Source organism: Haliotis cracherodii, unplaced genomic scaffold (assembly GCF_022045235.1).
Source record: "Haliotis cracherodii isolate W230 unplaced genomic scaffold, xgHalCrac1.p SCAF_7, whole genome shotgun sequence".
Classification (NCBI taxonomy): domain Eukaryota; kingdom Metazoa; phylum Mollusca; class Gastropoda; order Lepetellida; family Haliotidae; genus Haliotis; species Haliotis cracherodii.
Genome location: NW_027266330.1, coordinates 58,701,878 through 58,717,992, shown reverse-complemented (window position 1 = coordinate 58,717,992; position 16,115 = coordinate 58,701,878). Strand labels below are relative to the sequence as shown.

General features: G+C 38.0%; 1 protein-coding gene across 1 annotated transcript; it reads left to right on the top strand.

The window, feature by feature from the left end:
* Window positions 1-540: 540 nt before the first annotated feature.
* Window positions 541-14,473, top strand: LOC139448214 (emopamil-binding protein-like). The gene is made up of 4 exons (XM_071229733.1): window positions 541-774; window positions 4,897-4,966; window positions 10,663-10,845; window positions 13,513-14,473. The coding sequence occupies exons 1-4, from the start codon at window positions 601-603 to the stop codon at window positions 13,830-13,832; spliced, it is 747 nt and encodes a 248-aa protein (XP_071085834.1). The 5' UTR covers window positions 541-600; the 3' UTR covers window positions 13,833-14,473.
* Window positions 14,474-16,115: the final 1,642 nt, after the last annotated feature.

Below are 16,115 nucleotides of genomic sequence, written 5' to 3'. Positions count from 1 at the left end.
TACCATCATTCACCTACAGATTATACATATATATCTACAACATATCTGACCAAGTGATCATATAACTGTTAATTTCAAAGAAAAGTGTTTAAATCTTAAACATTCGACTGACACCAGTAAATATATGAACCAATGAAACATTTCGTTTCATAACCATTAGCCAAACAAAAGCAAAGCCAGCAGTGCGAGCTTCGAATTTTATCAACACTATTCTAAAGCTTAACTTCAGTTATGCGTATTGATAATTCAGGTATTTAATTTTAAACGTATTTTTTTATGTCTATGAATTCTGAAAAACCATGTTCAGAAGTACGTATCGTAACAATAGATATATAAACTCCCGAGTATGCATGTCTCGCCTTTCGTACAGTATCGACACGATGTAATGCCAGTGTTATCGCTGTAAGGAGCTCTACGTATTTGCTAACTTTAAATGTTTATACGCATGAACTGGTTCTACTGATGGTACGCGTCGCAAGCTTAGCGCTTTTTCAAGTTTAGGTAGACAGGAGCCTAGTTTTCTGGGGAATAAAAGGCGGCTATATATCGGACTGCTTTGTGTTGGTGTTGCAAACTTCACGTATTTTCAACAGTTTCGCCATGGCAGCAATAATAAGTGCCGTAACTGTAATTTCCCTCATAGTGACAGCATTATATGCCGTTATTAGTGTGGCGACAGCCTACATTTTGTGCAAGAGAAAGAATATTTCTTCAGCTATCGAGAAGTGGGTTGTTTCTTGGTTGGTGTTCGATGCCATCATACACTTCACACTGGTAAAGTAGTTTCTTTTACAATTGTTAACGTAGAACATTCCCGAACACTGTTTGGCAACAATGTAGTTTACCGGGAGCTCCTTATGTAGCGCTATTTGGCTCAGGATGCCGCCCTCGCTTCACTTATCAGGTGTGCCTCTTCGATCATGAAGGTTACCGTATTTCCTCTAATAGACGTCGGGGTTCTATTTATTTCGGACAAGCCTTTGACCCGGCGTCTATTGGAGGCCTGCCTTCTATTAATACCCCCATTTACTATGAAAGGGATCATTAATTGTATCAATTGATCGAACCGACGTCTATTTTTTGCACTGAACAAATGACCCGGCTTCTATTAGAGGCCAGGCTTCTATTTTTTTGCACTGAACAATTGATCCGGCTTCTATTAGAGGAAATATGGTAGGCTATTTGTGTTAGGGTCAGGGTTGGGTACCCCCAACTCTATCCTTCATCCTTCGACCCCCTTTCAATCAAGCACCCCTGTACGATCATTAGGGTAAGGTACCCTTTTCTGACAAAACACTGCTTAGGTCTCAAGAGATTGGTCCAAATGTCCGACTGGGAATAGTTTGACGGTAGGTCTGGCAAAAAATGTATTTAGATACTTGTGTAAAACGATCTGGTCATGCATACACTGAAGTTGACTGAAGTTTCATCTTTATGCAAACATAAAAGTCAGAAGGAATGCAAACATTCTAGAGTTCTACATACTTTTTGTCATTCAACAATATATCCTGTGATTAACCACGGGTCTGGGTAGTCCTGTGGGTAGCCGGATCCTACTCAGTACCCACCTGACCCGAGTACCCGAGTACCCGAGTTACCCATCCCCAGCTCTACTAGGTTCCTCCATAAATCAGCTTTGAAAAACACTATATATTTTCCGGAATTTGTCTCTTTGTTCTCTCACTACATACACACTGTGTCCCAGACTGCCCAATCGCAAATTATGCATTTTGCCATTATTAGTTTAAAAAAGTACTGTTGAACGCTCATTTATCTCTTACGAGGTGCTGTATTGAATATTTGTATATATATATAATGATGGATGCAATGAAAAGTATATCGGAAAGACAGAACTTAAATTAAAAAGAAGAATGAATCTTCACCGTTCACAAATAAAGCAGCCACACAACCGCACGATTCCACTCAGTGAACATTTAGAAGCATGTGGAAACGGCAACTTTTTAGTTTTCCCGCTATATAAGCTAAATTTTGATCATGAACCTACATTGTTTAAAAAAGAGCAACATTTCATTCATAAATACGCGCCTAAGTTAAATGTAAAGGCATAAGTTATTTGTCCATTGTCACCTTGGTATTTTGACGTCATAGTTTCCTAAATGTTATGACGTCATGTATATGAATATTTATTCACGAAAGGATACTGTTGGATTCACCGAATACGCGATTTTTCATAAGCATATATCTTCATAAGTACAGAACATGTTCATTTGGAATTTAACAAGACTTTAGGCGTGTTAGAATGTGTCCATTAAAAAGCACTTAATTAGTTGCATCTCTACAAGAAGACAGAAACTGTTTCTTAAATGTACAGTACCAATATCCAGATGTAAATGAATTGGGTCGTCAGACTTGGTGATTTGATTGATTGCCTGTCAACATGCCCAAAAGGTGTGGGTACTTGTCATAATTCCAATCACTGGTTTGTCTGATCTAGACTCTAAACAACTCATAAATAAACTATATCCACTACCAAATATATAGTAAGTTAACTGAGATAAAATGTACATCTTGAGTTATCTGCCCTTGGCATATCACACGTCCTCAGTCAAAATACTCTGCAATTGGCATCTTTGATCACATTGAATTAAAATAAATTTCATGAGGAAGAGGACTGATAGATGCATTTATGATAAAAATATTCTAAATGTGCTATCTGCTGATAAAACATTCCTAATGCTACAATATTTCAAATACAGTAAACAATGTTTACAACGAACACGTTTATAACGAACTGACGGATATAACAAATTCTTTGTTTGGTCCGGGCATTTGCAGTATATTTTATTATATAAAATTGATGGATATAACAAACACGCTTATAACATAATACCGAATATAGCGAACTAACTTTGTGGTCCTATTTTTAAACTTATGCTCACCTTTTACCAATGAGCCTATAAAATTATCCACGGCCACGCTTTCCTGTTACAATACAAATTGAAGGCAAGTGATTAACTGAACTTAATCCTGACACCTTGTCCTCAATCTACACACTATTATAAAACGGTGATAAAGCTTTTGCCTTTGAAGTGGATATATTCTGACTGTAAAATATGACGACTTGAGTGCGAAATTTAAGTTTCAAATCATCTCTGCTGTCGGTGCTGAAAAGAAATCAAAGAAAAAAATTGCAGATGAATATGGTATCCCTGTGAATAAGTGTAGTGCACACTTTTGTTATTTATAGAGTTACATGATGCGATCACTTGACTTGATCCAAGATATTTAATAGTCGAAATGCTTATAACGAACTACAGTTATAACAAACTAAAATTGCTGGTCCCTTTGAGTTTGTTAGGACCGTAGTTACTGTAGTTGATAAACTACAAAACAAAAGAGTAAATATGGGAGTTTGGGACATCTGCTGATGGAACCGTAGGTTATTTTCCTCTTGAATAGTTCCAGGACAGTGCCAGAGTGTGTAAAATGATGGCCCCTTTCATGAATAAAATTGGACCATGTTTTCGACAAAATGGTTAATCCATCAGTGGGTTTTTGACACAAAAAGCTGTATGTACGTCAATGACTTGGACCCAAGAAATGCAATAAGTCAGTGGCAAAAGTCAATAGGTCATAACAGTAAGTCATATTAACAAAAATGGCAGACAAACCATAACAACAAATCAATGCAATCCCGATCGTGATTGGATGAAGATATACAATCTGAAGATGTATGAAGATTACTTAGATGAGTTAGGAGGATGGTCACTGGGCAATTATTGGAGCAGGATGCTTAATACATAAATGTTAGACTATAGCCATATCCACACAGAATAGACCTGTGAAGATTCCGGGGTAGAAAAGGTCTTCAGCAACCCATGCTTGTCGTAAAAGGTGACTAACAGGATCGGGTGGTCAGGCTCGCTGACTTGGTTGATGCATGTCATCGATCCCATTTGCATGGATCGTTGCGCTTTATATTAATCACTGGATTGTCTTGTCCAGACTCAATTATTTACAGACCGCAGTCATATAGCTGGAATATTGCTGAGTGCGCCGTTAAACAACAAACCAACCCACACAGAATGTAACACTATGGCACACATACTGTTACGTGTTGAATCAAATCGAAACAATATGTTAACGTAAAAGAACCTGGTGTGAAACCAACAAGCAGTATACAATCAACAAATGTATTACAAAAATCAACTAGGTTTACAAATCAATACAAATTACTGCACTGCAGACCCGTGAAGATCCGGGGTAGAATAGGTCTTCAGCAACCCATGCTTGCTGTAAAAGCCGACTATGCTTGTCGTAAAAGGCGACTAAGGGGATCGGGTGGTCAGGCTCGCTGACTTGTTTGATGCATGTCATCATATCCCAATTGCATGGATCGATGCTCATAACGGCTATCACTGGATTGTCTGATCCAGACTCAATTATTTACAGACCGCCGTCATATAGCTGGAATATTGCTGAGTGGGGCGTAAAACAACAAACAACAAACAAACAACTGAACTGCAATTACCATGGCAGTAGACAATAGAGTGGGAGTACAATATTCAATGGCAATAAATAATATGATGGCAGTGGTCAGAATCAAATACAAATTTCTGTAGTGATACAAAAAGTCAGTGGTAATGATTTATATTCACCTTGACAGTGGTCAATCTTCTGAGATGGGCTGTGCAGGGAATTAGGGATGATGAGTGATCCTCACATGAAAGCTGTTCTTAATTGTTATGAAATGTGTGAGAGATCACTAAAGGGACATAACACGTAATAGCCACTTGTGATGCCAAGGTTGAGCCTGGACGTTCCAGACAAGTTTGTTAATGGTGGAAACTGGGCTTTTACAGTCAGTTAATGCCCTTGCCTTGGGAAGATGTGTTTCCACCATATTTAATTTGTTTTCTTTGTTTTATTTTCCAGGAAGGACCATTTGTGATCATCTCCAGTCTTGGCACGGTTGAGAATTCCACACATTTCACTGCACTCCTGTGTGAGTAGCATCATCCTTGGCATTTAGAACAGGCTAAAGCAGTATCAGAAAAAAGACAATAGCAGAACAAAAAGCAGTAATATCTTATCAAATCGTTTAGTTTAAAGTTTTTAATTAAAAATGAATAGTAAGGTTAATATGAAAGCGTTTGTTTACTAAAAAAATTGTCATGAAGTTTACAATTAAATCATGTTAAGAGTAAAAGACTAATGAAAAAAAGTTAATAAATAATGTATCTTAATGTACTTAATTCCCAAAAGACCACAGACCCCAAAGTAAGGAGGTCTGCATCTTACACACTCTGCACACTGTGTTTGACCCTATGACATAATTTGTGAATTTTGTTGCAAGATCCACCGGCGAAACAATGCCATGTGATGTCAGCCCAGCAACAGGGTTGCTGTGGTCATCGAGTGTGCATAAGCTCCTCTCAGTGATCTATCATGTCTACACGCAATGTCGTTGAATAAGCCCAGGGATGTTGGGAGTTTTCAATATTTGTTAGTGACAGCGTAGCACCACCAGTGGTTATTACAAGTTTAGTCCTTTATATGCCTCTCCTATGGACCAATTAGATTCTACCTCTCGTATCACTTGCATTTGCTTCACACAAAACAATAATCAAGAAGAAATAATCTCGAAGAGCATCATATCACATGAGCACCTTGATTAAAAACATGAAAAGATTTAGAAAATATTTGTTGACCGCATTGGCGGTGCTCATGCTTTGCAAATACTGCAATCGACTGAAATTTGCATGACAGTTTACGAACCGGATTTCGATTTCATTACACGATTTTGATTGGATTTTGTATAGACTGGTTAGTCCAGCCAAAATCTAACTCCATAATACCAGCCAAGTTCGGCAAGGGTGGAAACTGGACCTTTATAGTCAGTTAACTCTCTTGCCTCGGGAAGATGATTTAACGGGTGATCTCTTCACGGGCAAGTAATAAAATTGTTTATGCCTTATATGGGCATGTTTGTTGCCATGTTTTGCTGTCATTGGTTCCTTCACAGGCCTCAAAGTTGCCACTAAAACGGTCGCAAATGCCACCTACATTTCAATTTGTCTACTGTCCAAAATTCAGAGGTAGCCAAATGATTACCTTGAAAAATATCTTGTGGTGACTAAATTCATATCTAGACACAAAAAATAAATAACAGTTGATCTTGGAAGACACGTCTGTTTCTAACTGTACTCACAAATAATTCCTCCTAAAGTCAACAATGAACCGAAATACATAAATATTAATGTAATTAGTATTTTATTTTAGTTGACAGTTTATAGGATAAGCAAGAACCTATGTGATCTAGTAACAAAAATTGCATCATTGTTCGAGTCAAAAATAACAAAACTCAAGTACAGCTTCCACTAATATACAATTCCAAGACTAGTGCTGAGACTTGTACATATAATAGTTATTTCATAAAAAATAACTTCAAATGCTTTTGGCAACCTACAATATTGGCTTGACTTCTTGATTTTACCACTGACTACCTGGAAAATACTTTGGGGCTTTCTTCACTACATAACAGTCCATAATTTACATTAAAAGATAAGATGTTGCATCATGAGATGTGTGTTTCTTTTGGAACTAAGTGTACATTTTACCTGTCAACATATTATATCATATTTTTTGAGACAGAGATAAAAACAAGTCTTTTTATTGATTTGCTCTTTCATTCACTCGTTCATTCAATAGTTTATTTAGTTTAATTATTTAGTTTAATTTCATAACACTGACATACCAGTGATTAAATAAAAGATAACATATCTGAAATACCAACCAAATATAGAGTTTAAGTTTTATTAAACCAGTAGTAATGTTACACTTTTTGTTAATATTTTGTCATTTCCATGGTTACCAGTAGGACTGAAGGTTTTGGATGTTGTACAGGGCTGGAGTTGGGCAAAGCTGGCCTCAAAGTTTAAATTTTTACCAAGAAGCCATATGGCTACAAGTATTTTATTCCAGGTAGCCAGTGGTAAAATCAAGAAGCCAAGCCAATATTGTGGGTAGCCAAAAGCATTTGAAAGTATCTTCTATCAAATAACTATTATAATATGTACAAGTTGAAATTGTATATTAGTGGAAACTGTACTTCATTTTTGTTATTTGTGACTCGAACAATGATGCAATTTATGTTAGCAGTTTATATAGGTATATTCTTTCTTATCCAATGAGCAATGTCATCTGAAATAAAATACTAATTACATTAATATTTCTGTATTTCTGTTCATTGTCGACTTTAGGAGGAATTATTTGTGAGTACAATTATTAGCAGATGTTTATTTCCAAGATCAGCTGTTATTTATTTTTGTGTCTAGATATGTGTAGCAATAGAATTTAGATGTTTTTCAAGTACCTCTGAATATTGGTCAGTAGACAAATTGAAATTTAGGACGCATTGGCTACCATTTTAGAGGCAACTTTGAGGCCCGCAAAGTGGGACTGAAGGTTTTGTACGCTGTATGTTGTATGCTGTATGTTGTATCTTGTACGCTGTATGTTGTATGTTGTATGCTGTATGTTGTACGCTGTATGTTGTATGCTGTATCTTGTACGCTGTATGTTGTATGCTGTATGTTGTATGTTGTATGCTGTATGTTGTACGCTGTATGTTGTATGCTGTATCTTGTACGCTGTATGTTGTATGCTGTATGCTGTATGTTGTACGCTGTATGTTGTATGCTGTATGTTGTACGTTGTATGTTGTATGCTGTATGTTGTACGCTGTATGTTGTATGTTGTATGCTGTATGTTGTACGGTGTATGTTGTATGTTGTATGTTTTATGCTGTATGTTTTATGCTGTATGTTGTATGTTGTATGTTTTATGCTGTATGTTTTATGCTGTATGTTGTACGCTGTATGTTGTATGCTGTATGTTTTATGCTGTATGTTGTATGCTGTATGTTTTATGCTGTATGTTGTATGCTGTATGTTTTATGCTGTATGTTGTATGTTGTATGTTTTATGCTGTATGTTTTATGCTGTATGTTGTACGCTGTATGTTTTATGCTGTATGTTGTATGCTGTATGTTGTATGCTGTATGTTTTATGCTGTATGTTGTATGCTGTATGTTTTATGCTGTATGTTGTATGTTGTATGTTTTACGCTGTATGTTGTATGTTTTATGCTGTATCTTGTATGCTGTATGTTGTATGCTGAATGTTGTATGTTGTACGCTGTATGTTGTAGCTGTATGTTGTACGCTGTATGTTGTATGCTGAATGTTGTATGTTGTACGCTGTATGTTGTATGCTGTATGTTGTACGCTGTATGTTGTATGCTGTATGTTGTATGCTGAATGTTGTATGTTGTACGCTGTATGTTGTATTCTGTATGTTGTATGCTGAATGTTGTATGCCGTATGTTGTATTTTTTACGCTGTATGTTGTACGCTGTATGTTGTATGCTGTATGTTGTACGCTGTATGTTGTACGCTGTATGTTGTACGCTGTATGTTGTATGCTGAATGTTGTATGTTGTACGCTGTATGTTGTATGCTGTATGCTGTATGTTGTATGCTGTATGTTGTATTCTGTATGCTGTGTTCTGTATGCTGAATGTTGTATGCTGTATGTTGTATGCTCTATTCTGTATGCTGTATGCTGTATCTTGTATGATGTATGCTGTTTGTTGTATGCTATATGTTTTATGTTGTATGTTGTATGCTATATGTTGTATGCTGTATGCTGTGTGTTGTATGTTGTATGCTGTTTGTTGTATGGTGTATGCTGTATGTTGTATGCTGTATGTTGTATGCTGTTTGTTGTATGTTGTATGCTGTATGTTGTATGTTGTACGCTGTATGTTGTATGTTGTTTGCTGTATGTTGTATGTTGTATGATGTACGCTGTATGTTGTATGCTGCATTCTGCATGCTATATGTTTTATGTTGTATGCTGTATGCTGTATGTTGTATGTTGTATGCTGTGTGTTGTATGCTATATGTTTTATGTTGTATGCTGTATGCTGTATGTTGTATGATGTATGCTGTTTGTTGTATGCTATATGTTTTATGTTGTATGTTGTATGCTATATGTTGTATGCTGTATGCTGTGTGTTGTATGTTGTATGCTGTTTGTTGTATGGTGTATGCTGTATGTTGTATGCTGTATGCTGTATGCTGTTTGTTGTATGTTGTATGTTGTATGTTGTACGCTGTATGTTGTATGTTGTATGTTGTTTGCTGTATGCTGTATGCTGTATGTTGTATGTTGTACGCTGTATGTTGTATGTTGTACGCTGTATGTTGTATGTTGTTTGCTGTATGTTGTATGTTGTATGATGTACGCTGTATGTTGTATGCTGTATGCTGTATGTTGTATGCTGTATGCTGTGCGTTGTATGCTGTATGTTGTATGTTGTACGCTGTATGTTGTATGTTGTACGCTGTATGTTGTATGTTGTATGTTGTTTGCTGTATGTTGTATGATGTATGCTGTATGTTGTATGTTGTATGCTGTATGGTGTATGCTGTATGTTGTATGCTGTATGTTGTATGCTGTTTGTTGTATGTTGTATGCTGTTTGTTGTATGCTGTATGTTGTATGTTGTATGTTGTACGCTGTATGTTGTATGTTGTTTGCTGTATGTTGTATGCTGTATGTTGTATGCTGTTTGTTGTATGTTGTATGCTGTATGCTGTATGTTGTATGTTGTATGTTGTATGCTGTATGTTGTATGCTGTTTGTTGTATGTTGTATGCTGTATGTTGTATGCTGTATGTTGTATGTTGTATGTTGTACGCTGTATGTTGTATGTTGTTTGCTGTATGTTGTATGTTGTATGATGTACGCTGTATGTTGTATGCTGTATGTTGTATGCTGCATTCTGCATGCTATATGTTTTATGTTGTACGCTGTATGCTGTATGCTGTATGTTGTATGCTGCATTCTGCATGCTATATGTTTTATGTTGTACGCTGTATGCTGTATGCTGTACGCTGTATGTTGTATGCTGTACGTTGTATGTTGTACGCTGTATGTTGTATGCTGTATGTTGTATGCTGTATGCTGTATTCTGTGTTGTATGTTGTATGCTGTGTTGTATGCTGTATGCTGTACGCTGTATGTTGTATGCTGTACGTTGTATGTTGTACGCTGTATGTTGTATGTTGTATGATGTACGCTGTATGTTGTATGCTGTATGTTGTATGCTGCATTCTGCATGCTATATGTTTTATGTTGTACGCTGTATGCTGTATGTTGTATGTTGTATGCTGTATGCTGTATGTTGTATGTTGTATGCTGTATGCTGTGTTGTATGTTGTATGTTGTACGCTGTATGTTGTATGCTGTATGTTGTATGCTGTATGTTGTATGCTGTGTTGTATGTTGTATGTTGTATGCTGTATGCTGTGTTGTATGTTGTATGCTGTATGTTGTATGCTGTATGCTGTATGCTGTACGCTGTATGTTGTATGCTGTACGTTGTATGTTGTACGCTGTATGTTGTATGTTGTATGCTGTATGCTGTATCCTGTATGTTGTATGCTGTATGTTGTATGCTGTATGCTGTATGTTGTATGCTGTATGTTGTATGCTGTATGTTGTATGTTGTATGCTGTATGTTGTATGCTGTATGCTGTATGCTGTATCCTGTATGTTGTATGCTGTATGTTGTATGCTGTATGCTGTATGTTGTACGCTGTATGTTGTACGTTGTATGTTGTATGTTGTATAGGGCAGGAGTATGGCAAAGCGGACAAGCGCTGGTTGGTTTCGGACCCGACGATCGTATCCCTGGAGATGCTGACTGTCTTCCTCGACGGCCCGCTCTGTGTGTTGCTGGTGTACGCCATCCTGGACGACAAGCACTACCGCCATTTTGTGCAGATAGTCCTCTGTGTCTGTGAACTGTATGGAGGTTGGTGAAATACAAACTACTTTTCCTGTTCTGAGTTAGAATTGTTTCCCACCAATACTATTGCTTGTTTTAAGGCCTACTGGGTGATCAGTCCCTGTTATCATACTCTACAATGTTTGACTCTCTCTCTCTCTCTCTCTCTCTCTCTCTCTCTCTCTCTCTCTCTCTCTCTCTCTCTCTCTCTCCTCTCTTTCCTCTTCTCTTTCTCTATCTCTCTCTCTCTCTCTATCTCTCTTTCCTTCCTCTTTCTTTCTCTCTCTCTCTCTCTCTTTCCTCTTCTCTTTCTCTATCTCTCTCTCTCTCTCTTTCCTTCCTCTTTCTCTATCTCTCTCTCTCTTTCTCTCTCTCTCTCTCTCTCTTTCCTCTTCTCTTTCTCTATCTCTCTCTCTCTCTCTCTCTCTCTCTCTCTCTCTCCTCTCTTTCCTCTTCTCTTTCTCTATCTCTATCTCTCTTTCGTCTTCTCTTTCTCTCTCTCTCTCTCTCTCTTTCTCTCTCTCTCTCTCTATCTCTCTCTCTATACCTCTCTCTCTCTTTCTCCTCTCTTTCCTCTTCTCTTTCTCTATCTCTCTCTCTCTCTATCTCTCTTTCCTTCCTCTCTCTCTCTCTCTCTCTCTCTCCTCTCTTTCCTCTTCTCTTTCTCTATCTCTCTCTCTCTATCTCTCTTTCCTTCCTCTTTCTCTCTCTCTCTCTCTCTCTCTTTCTCCTCTCTTTCCTCTTCTCTTTCTCTATCTCTCTCTCTCTATCTCTCTTTCCTTCCTCTTTCTCTCTCTCTCTCTCTCTCTCTTTCTCCTCTCTTTCCTCTTCTCTTTCTCTATCTCTCTCTCTCTCTCTCTCTCTTTCTCCTCTCTTTCCTCTTCTCTTTCTCTATCTCTCTCTCTCTATCTCTCTTTCCTTCCTCTTTCTCTCTCTCTCTCTCTCTCTCTCTCTCTTTCTCCTCTCTTTTCTCTTCTCTTTCTCTATCCCTCTCTCTCTCTATCTCTCTTTCCTTCCTCTTTCTCTCTCTCTCTCTCACACACACACACACACACACACACACACACACACACACCTTTTGTCTTATGTGCATCAATTTTATGTTGTACATGTTGTGCGTGTGACACTTTAATAAACATTTTACTACTGCTGTATTTTCAGAGATGTTTACACCTGGGCCTTTATGCATTGTGCACTTCATTTCAATGGTATATTTGATAATGCGACTATTACATGTACTAACAATGGATTGCAACGACAGATCATGTTTGAAAAGAATTTTTTATCCAACAAACCGTGACATTAACAATAGGAGGGCGTGAGAAACACCTTGTTGTATTATCCATATTATTCAGTTATGGTCTGATTATAGTGCAGCTTTTTTTCTTGTATATTCAGATTGTATTCATTTTCAAGTCACAGAAATCAGATATGCTTGTCTGATTGCTTTGTTCACTCTTCATGCTCATACGAAATTGTTTGGGATCTGTGAAGATCCGGGGTAGAATAGGTCTTCAGCAACCCATGCTTGCTGTAAAAGGGGACTGTGCTTGTCTTAAGAAGCGACTAACGGGATCGAGTGGTCAGACTCGCTGACTTGGTTGATGCATGTCATCGATCCCAATTGCATGGATCGATGCTCATGATATCAATCACTGGATTGTCTGGTCCAGATTCGATTATTTACAGACCGCCGTCATTTAGCTGGAATATTGCTGAGTGCGGCATTAATCAACAAAGCAACCATCCAAATTGTTTGGAGCCTCAACATTGATTGACTCATCAGAAAGTTCCAATGATGCGAACTCCTATAGAGGGAATCACCAGGTCTTCACACAGGCAAAAGATTTTTTCCACACACATCATGATTATTGAAAAATTGAAAAATGTGCATTCTCGAGAAAGCGTCCTGAATACATCAACACTCATGGTGTACTGTGAAACTTTGATACCATGATATTCAGTTTCTAATTAAGGTGCAACTGTGCTCTGTCATTTCAAACGAGCAAACATACTATATATAAAACAGTGTACTGTGTTACATGTGAAGATCCGGGGTAGAACAGGTCCTCAGCAACCCATGCTTGCTGTAAAAGTCGACCATGTTTGTCGTAAGAGGCGACGAGATCATGTTGATGCATGTCATTGTATCCCAGTTGAGTAGATCCATGCTCATGATGTCAATCACTGGATTGTCTGGTCCAGCCTTGATTATTTACACACCGCCATCATATAGCTGGAATATTGCTGAGTGCGGCGTTAACCAACACAAAAACAAAAGCATGTCATTGAATCCCAATTGTGTAGATCGATACTAATGATGTCAATCACTGGATTGTCTGGTCCAGCCTTGATTATTTACAAACCCCGTCATTTTGATGGAATATGGCGTAGTGCAGCATGAAACAACAAACAAACAAAAGTAAACTGTATCCAGGTTAAAACTGGGGCATGGTGTCTCAGTGGGCTAGCACTTTTCAGACAGGCATTAATCTGGTCTAGTATAAGTATGCACACACACACACACACACACACACACACACACACACACACACACACACACACACACACACACACATCCATGCGCACGCACATGCACACACATGCACAACATCACTATATAAGTGCAATAATCTTGAAACCCTCATTTCACCTCATCTTAACTAACAAAGTTTTTATTATGATTTGTTTCAGGTTGGATGACGTTCTGTCCAGACTGGTTTGTGGGCAGCCCCAATCTGGTGACTGACAGCGCCCTCTACCTGTGGGTTTATCTTGTTTTCTTTAATGGCCTGTGGGTTGTGATTCCACTTGCCATGCTCTGGCAGTCCTGGGTTCAACTCCGAGAAGCCCACTCCCCCAAAAGACCAACGTCCTTAAAACTAAGTAGGGACTACTCATCACAGGGTGCCTACCCAAAAACTATCAGGGCTAAAACGTCCGATGTTTCCGAGTCGGGCCCAAACAGTGCCGAAAATAGTACTCGTGGTTACAATCTCCGTAGGAGGAACTAGGATGGTTTCCGGTTACAAAATGATGAAATTGAAAGATTCTATTTTGATATGCTTATACTTGTGTATACATATTAATCAACTATTTTTTATAACAATCTTTTAGAGATTTTTAAGTTTATTCTTTAATAACTCGTCAGATACGGAATGTACATTTTAAAGATTATGTGACTGGGATTTTAATGTACAAAAAAAACCTGGGGAGATGCTGAATGCTATTATTTTGGCATAATATGCCAAAATAAGCCTAAAATTACACAATTACGCTTGTTCGGCACTAAATTACTGGGGTTTTTTTTATTTTGTCATTTTTTAATAAAAAGTCACACAGAGCAAATTTTTAACGTACCGGTGATAGTATTATTACTAGTCTATTCGCGTGTCCCTGTTCCAAAGGTTTACCTTGACGTAATATTGGCCAATACATTATTTGACATCTTTTGGTGTGTTTGGGTGTTCCTTTTATCCCTGCTATGACCTTGACCCTGTGTCTACATTTGCTGCATCTTCAACTTCTCAGATCTCCAGTGACATTTGGTTGTTAATTAATTATCTAGATTGTTGAAGGGATATACATTCAGTGGTAGCGACTTTGCTTGTTGTAAGAGACGACTAACGGGATCGGGTGGTCAGGCTCGCTGACTTGGTTGATGCATGTTATCGTTTCCCAATTGGGTGGATTGATGCTCATGATGTCAATCACTGGATTGTCTGGTCCAGACTCGATTATTTACAGTCCGCCGTCATATAGATGGAATATTGCTCAGTGTAAAACAAACAAAAACAAATCATTCAGTGGTATCTCCAGAAAGTGCCTGCAGAATTCTTGTCTGATTTTTTAACATGGCAGTCACATTGAGAAATGATATTCTGACCCCATACTTAACCGTTTTGTGAGCATACAAAGCCTTGTGTCTTGTATGTGTGTGTCAGTTAACCTATTCTTACCATGATTTAAATGTATTAGGAATTATATTCCTCAAATGAAAATTCTTAATAGAATGCTGAATATTTTAGTTGAAAATTGAACATTATTGACTGGTTATTGACTGTTGTATTTGTTATTGCATGTGTATCCAGTCAACCAATGATTATCAGTGAGTATTGTTTCACATTGAGGGTTTACATAATACCCAAGTCATGAAGTGACTTGGCCAAGAGCGCAGTTCACATATAAGCTGTTTGGGGCACGGGTGGTCCAGTCATCTAAGGCGCCGCGATTCGCTGTGAAAAGTTGCGTCCCTTTGGCACGCCAGGAACCTATGATTGTGGGTTTGAATCCTGGTTCGCCCCGATTATGTTTCTAGGTTTGTCAGCACCATACCAGTGCTCGTGGGTTTCACCGAAGTGGTAAACGTCTTAGACCTGCATCACTTGGGGCTTTCCTCCCACATTAAGCTGACACGCCGCGATGTAACTGGAATACTGTTAAAAGCGGCATTAAACCCAACTCACTCACTCACTCACTCACCTAAAGAAGTAATTGTGTAACAACTGCATCACTTTGTTCTTTTCTTCCACATTAATGATTAGAAACAGATCTACCTCCACCCCAAAGGGAGATGTACATAGAGCCTGCTTTCACCAGGTTTCTTGTGTTGTTTTCTGAGGACCATCTTTCTCAGATAGGATTTGACGTTGATGCTGTTAAGGATGAGTATTATTATCCATGATTTGCTCAAATTTATGCTTGTTAAGGTTTTCCATGTGTTTTGTATCAGCATTATTAAAACATATTGACATATAAAACTATACTGAATAAATTTAACATTTCACAAGTTTTGTTAATAGTTATTTATTCTCAGCATCAAAGGATGTCATCTAAGTTTTTTTTGTTTTTTCTTCGTTTTTTGTTTAACGCTGCACACGGCAGTCTTTAAATAATTGAGTCTGAACCAGACAATCCAGTGATTGACAACATGCGTCTACTGTATCTCGGGAGACCAGGTAAACTTAGATCCCCATGCCGGAGTAGAACTACTGCTAGCCACCCCAATGGGGATTCAGGGTTGAAATTGGTGTGGATTGTTCAGTATAATATCAGTCACTGGATTGTCAGGCCCAGACTTGATTATTTACAGGCCCCAGTGATATAGCTGGAGTATTACTGAGTGCTGCAAATAAACAAACAAACAAACAAACTATTCTGTTCATGGGAGATACAGTAGCCCAGTGGTTAAAGCAATTGCTCATTTGACCGAATGCCTGGGTTTGATTCTCCACTTTGTTAGGTGTGAACCTTATTCTGGTGTCCCTTGCTGTCATATTGCAAAACTAACTCATTCA

Bases quoted from the DNA above. Each gene is read 5' to 3' on its own strand.
- LOC139448214 (XM_071229733.1), top strand. From the start codon at position 601: ATGGCAGCAATAATAAGTGCCGTAACTGTAATTTCCCTCATAGTGACA. The intron at 775-4,896 runs GTAAAGTAGTTT...TTTATTTTCCAG, and splicing joins CCATCATACACTTCACACTG to GAAGGACCATTTGTGATCAT. The intron at 4,967-10,662 runs GTGAGTAGCATC...TATGTTGTATAG, and splicing joins ACATTTCACTGCACTCCTGT to GGCAGGAGTATGGCAAAGCG.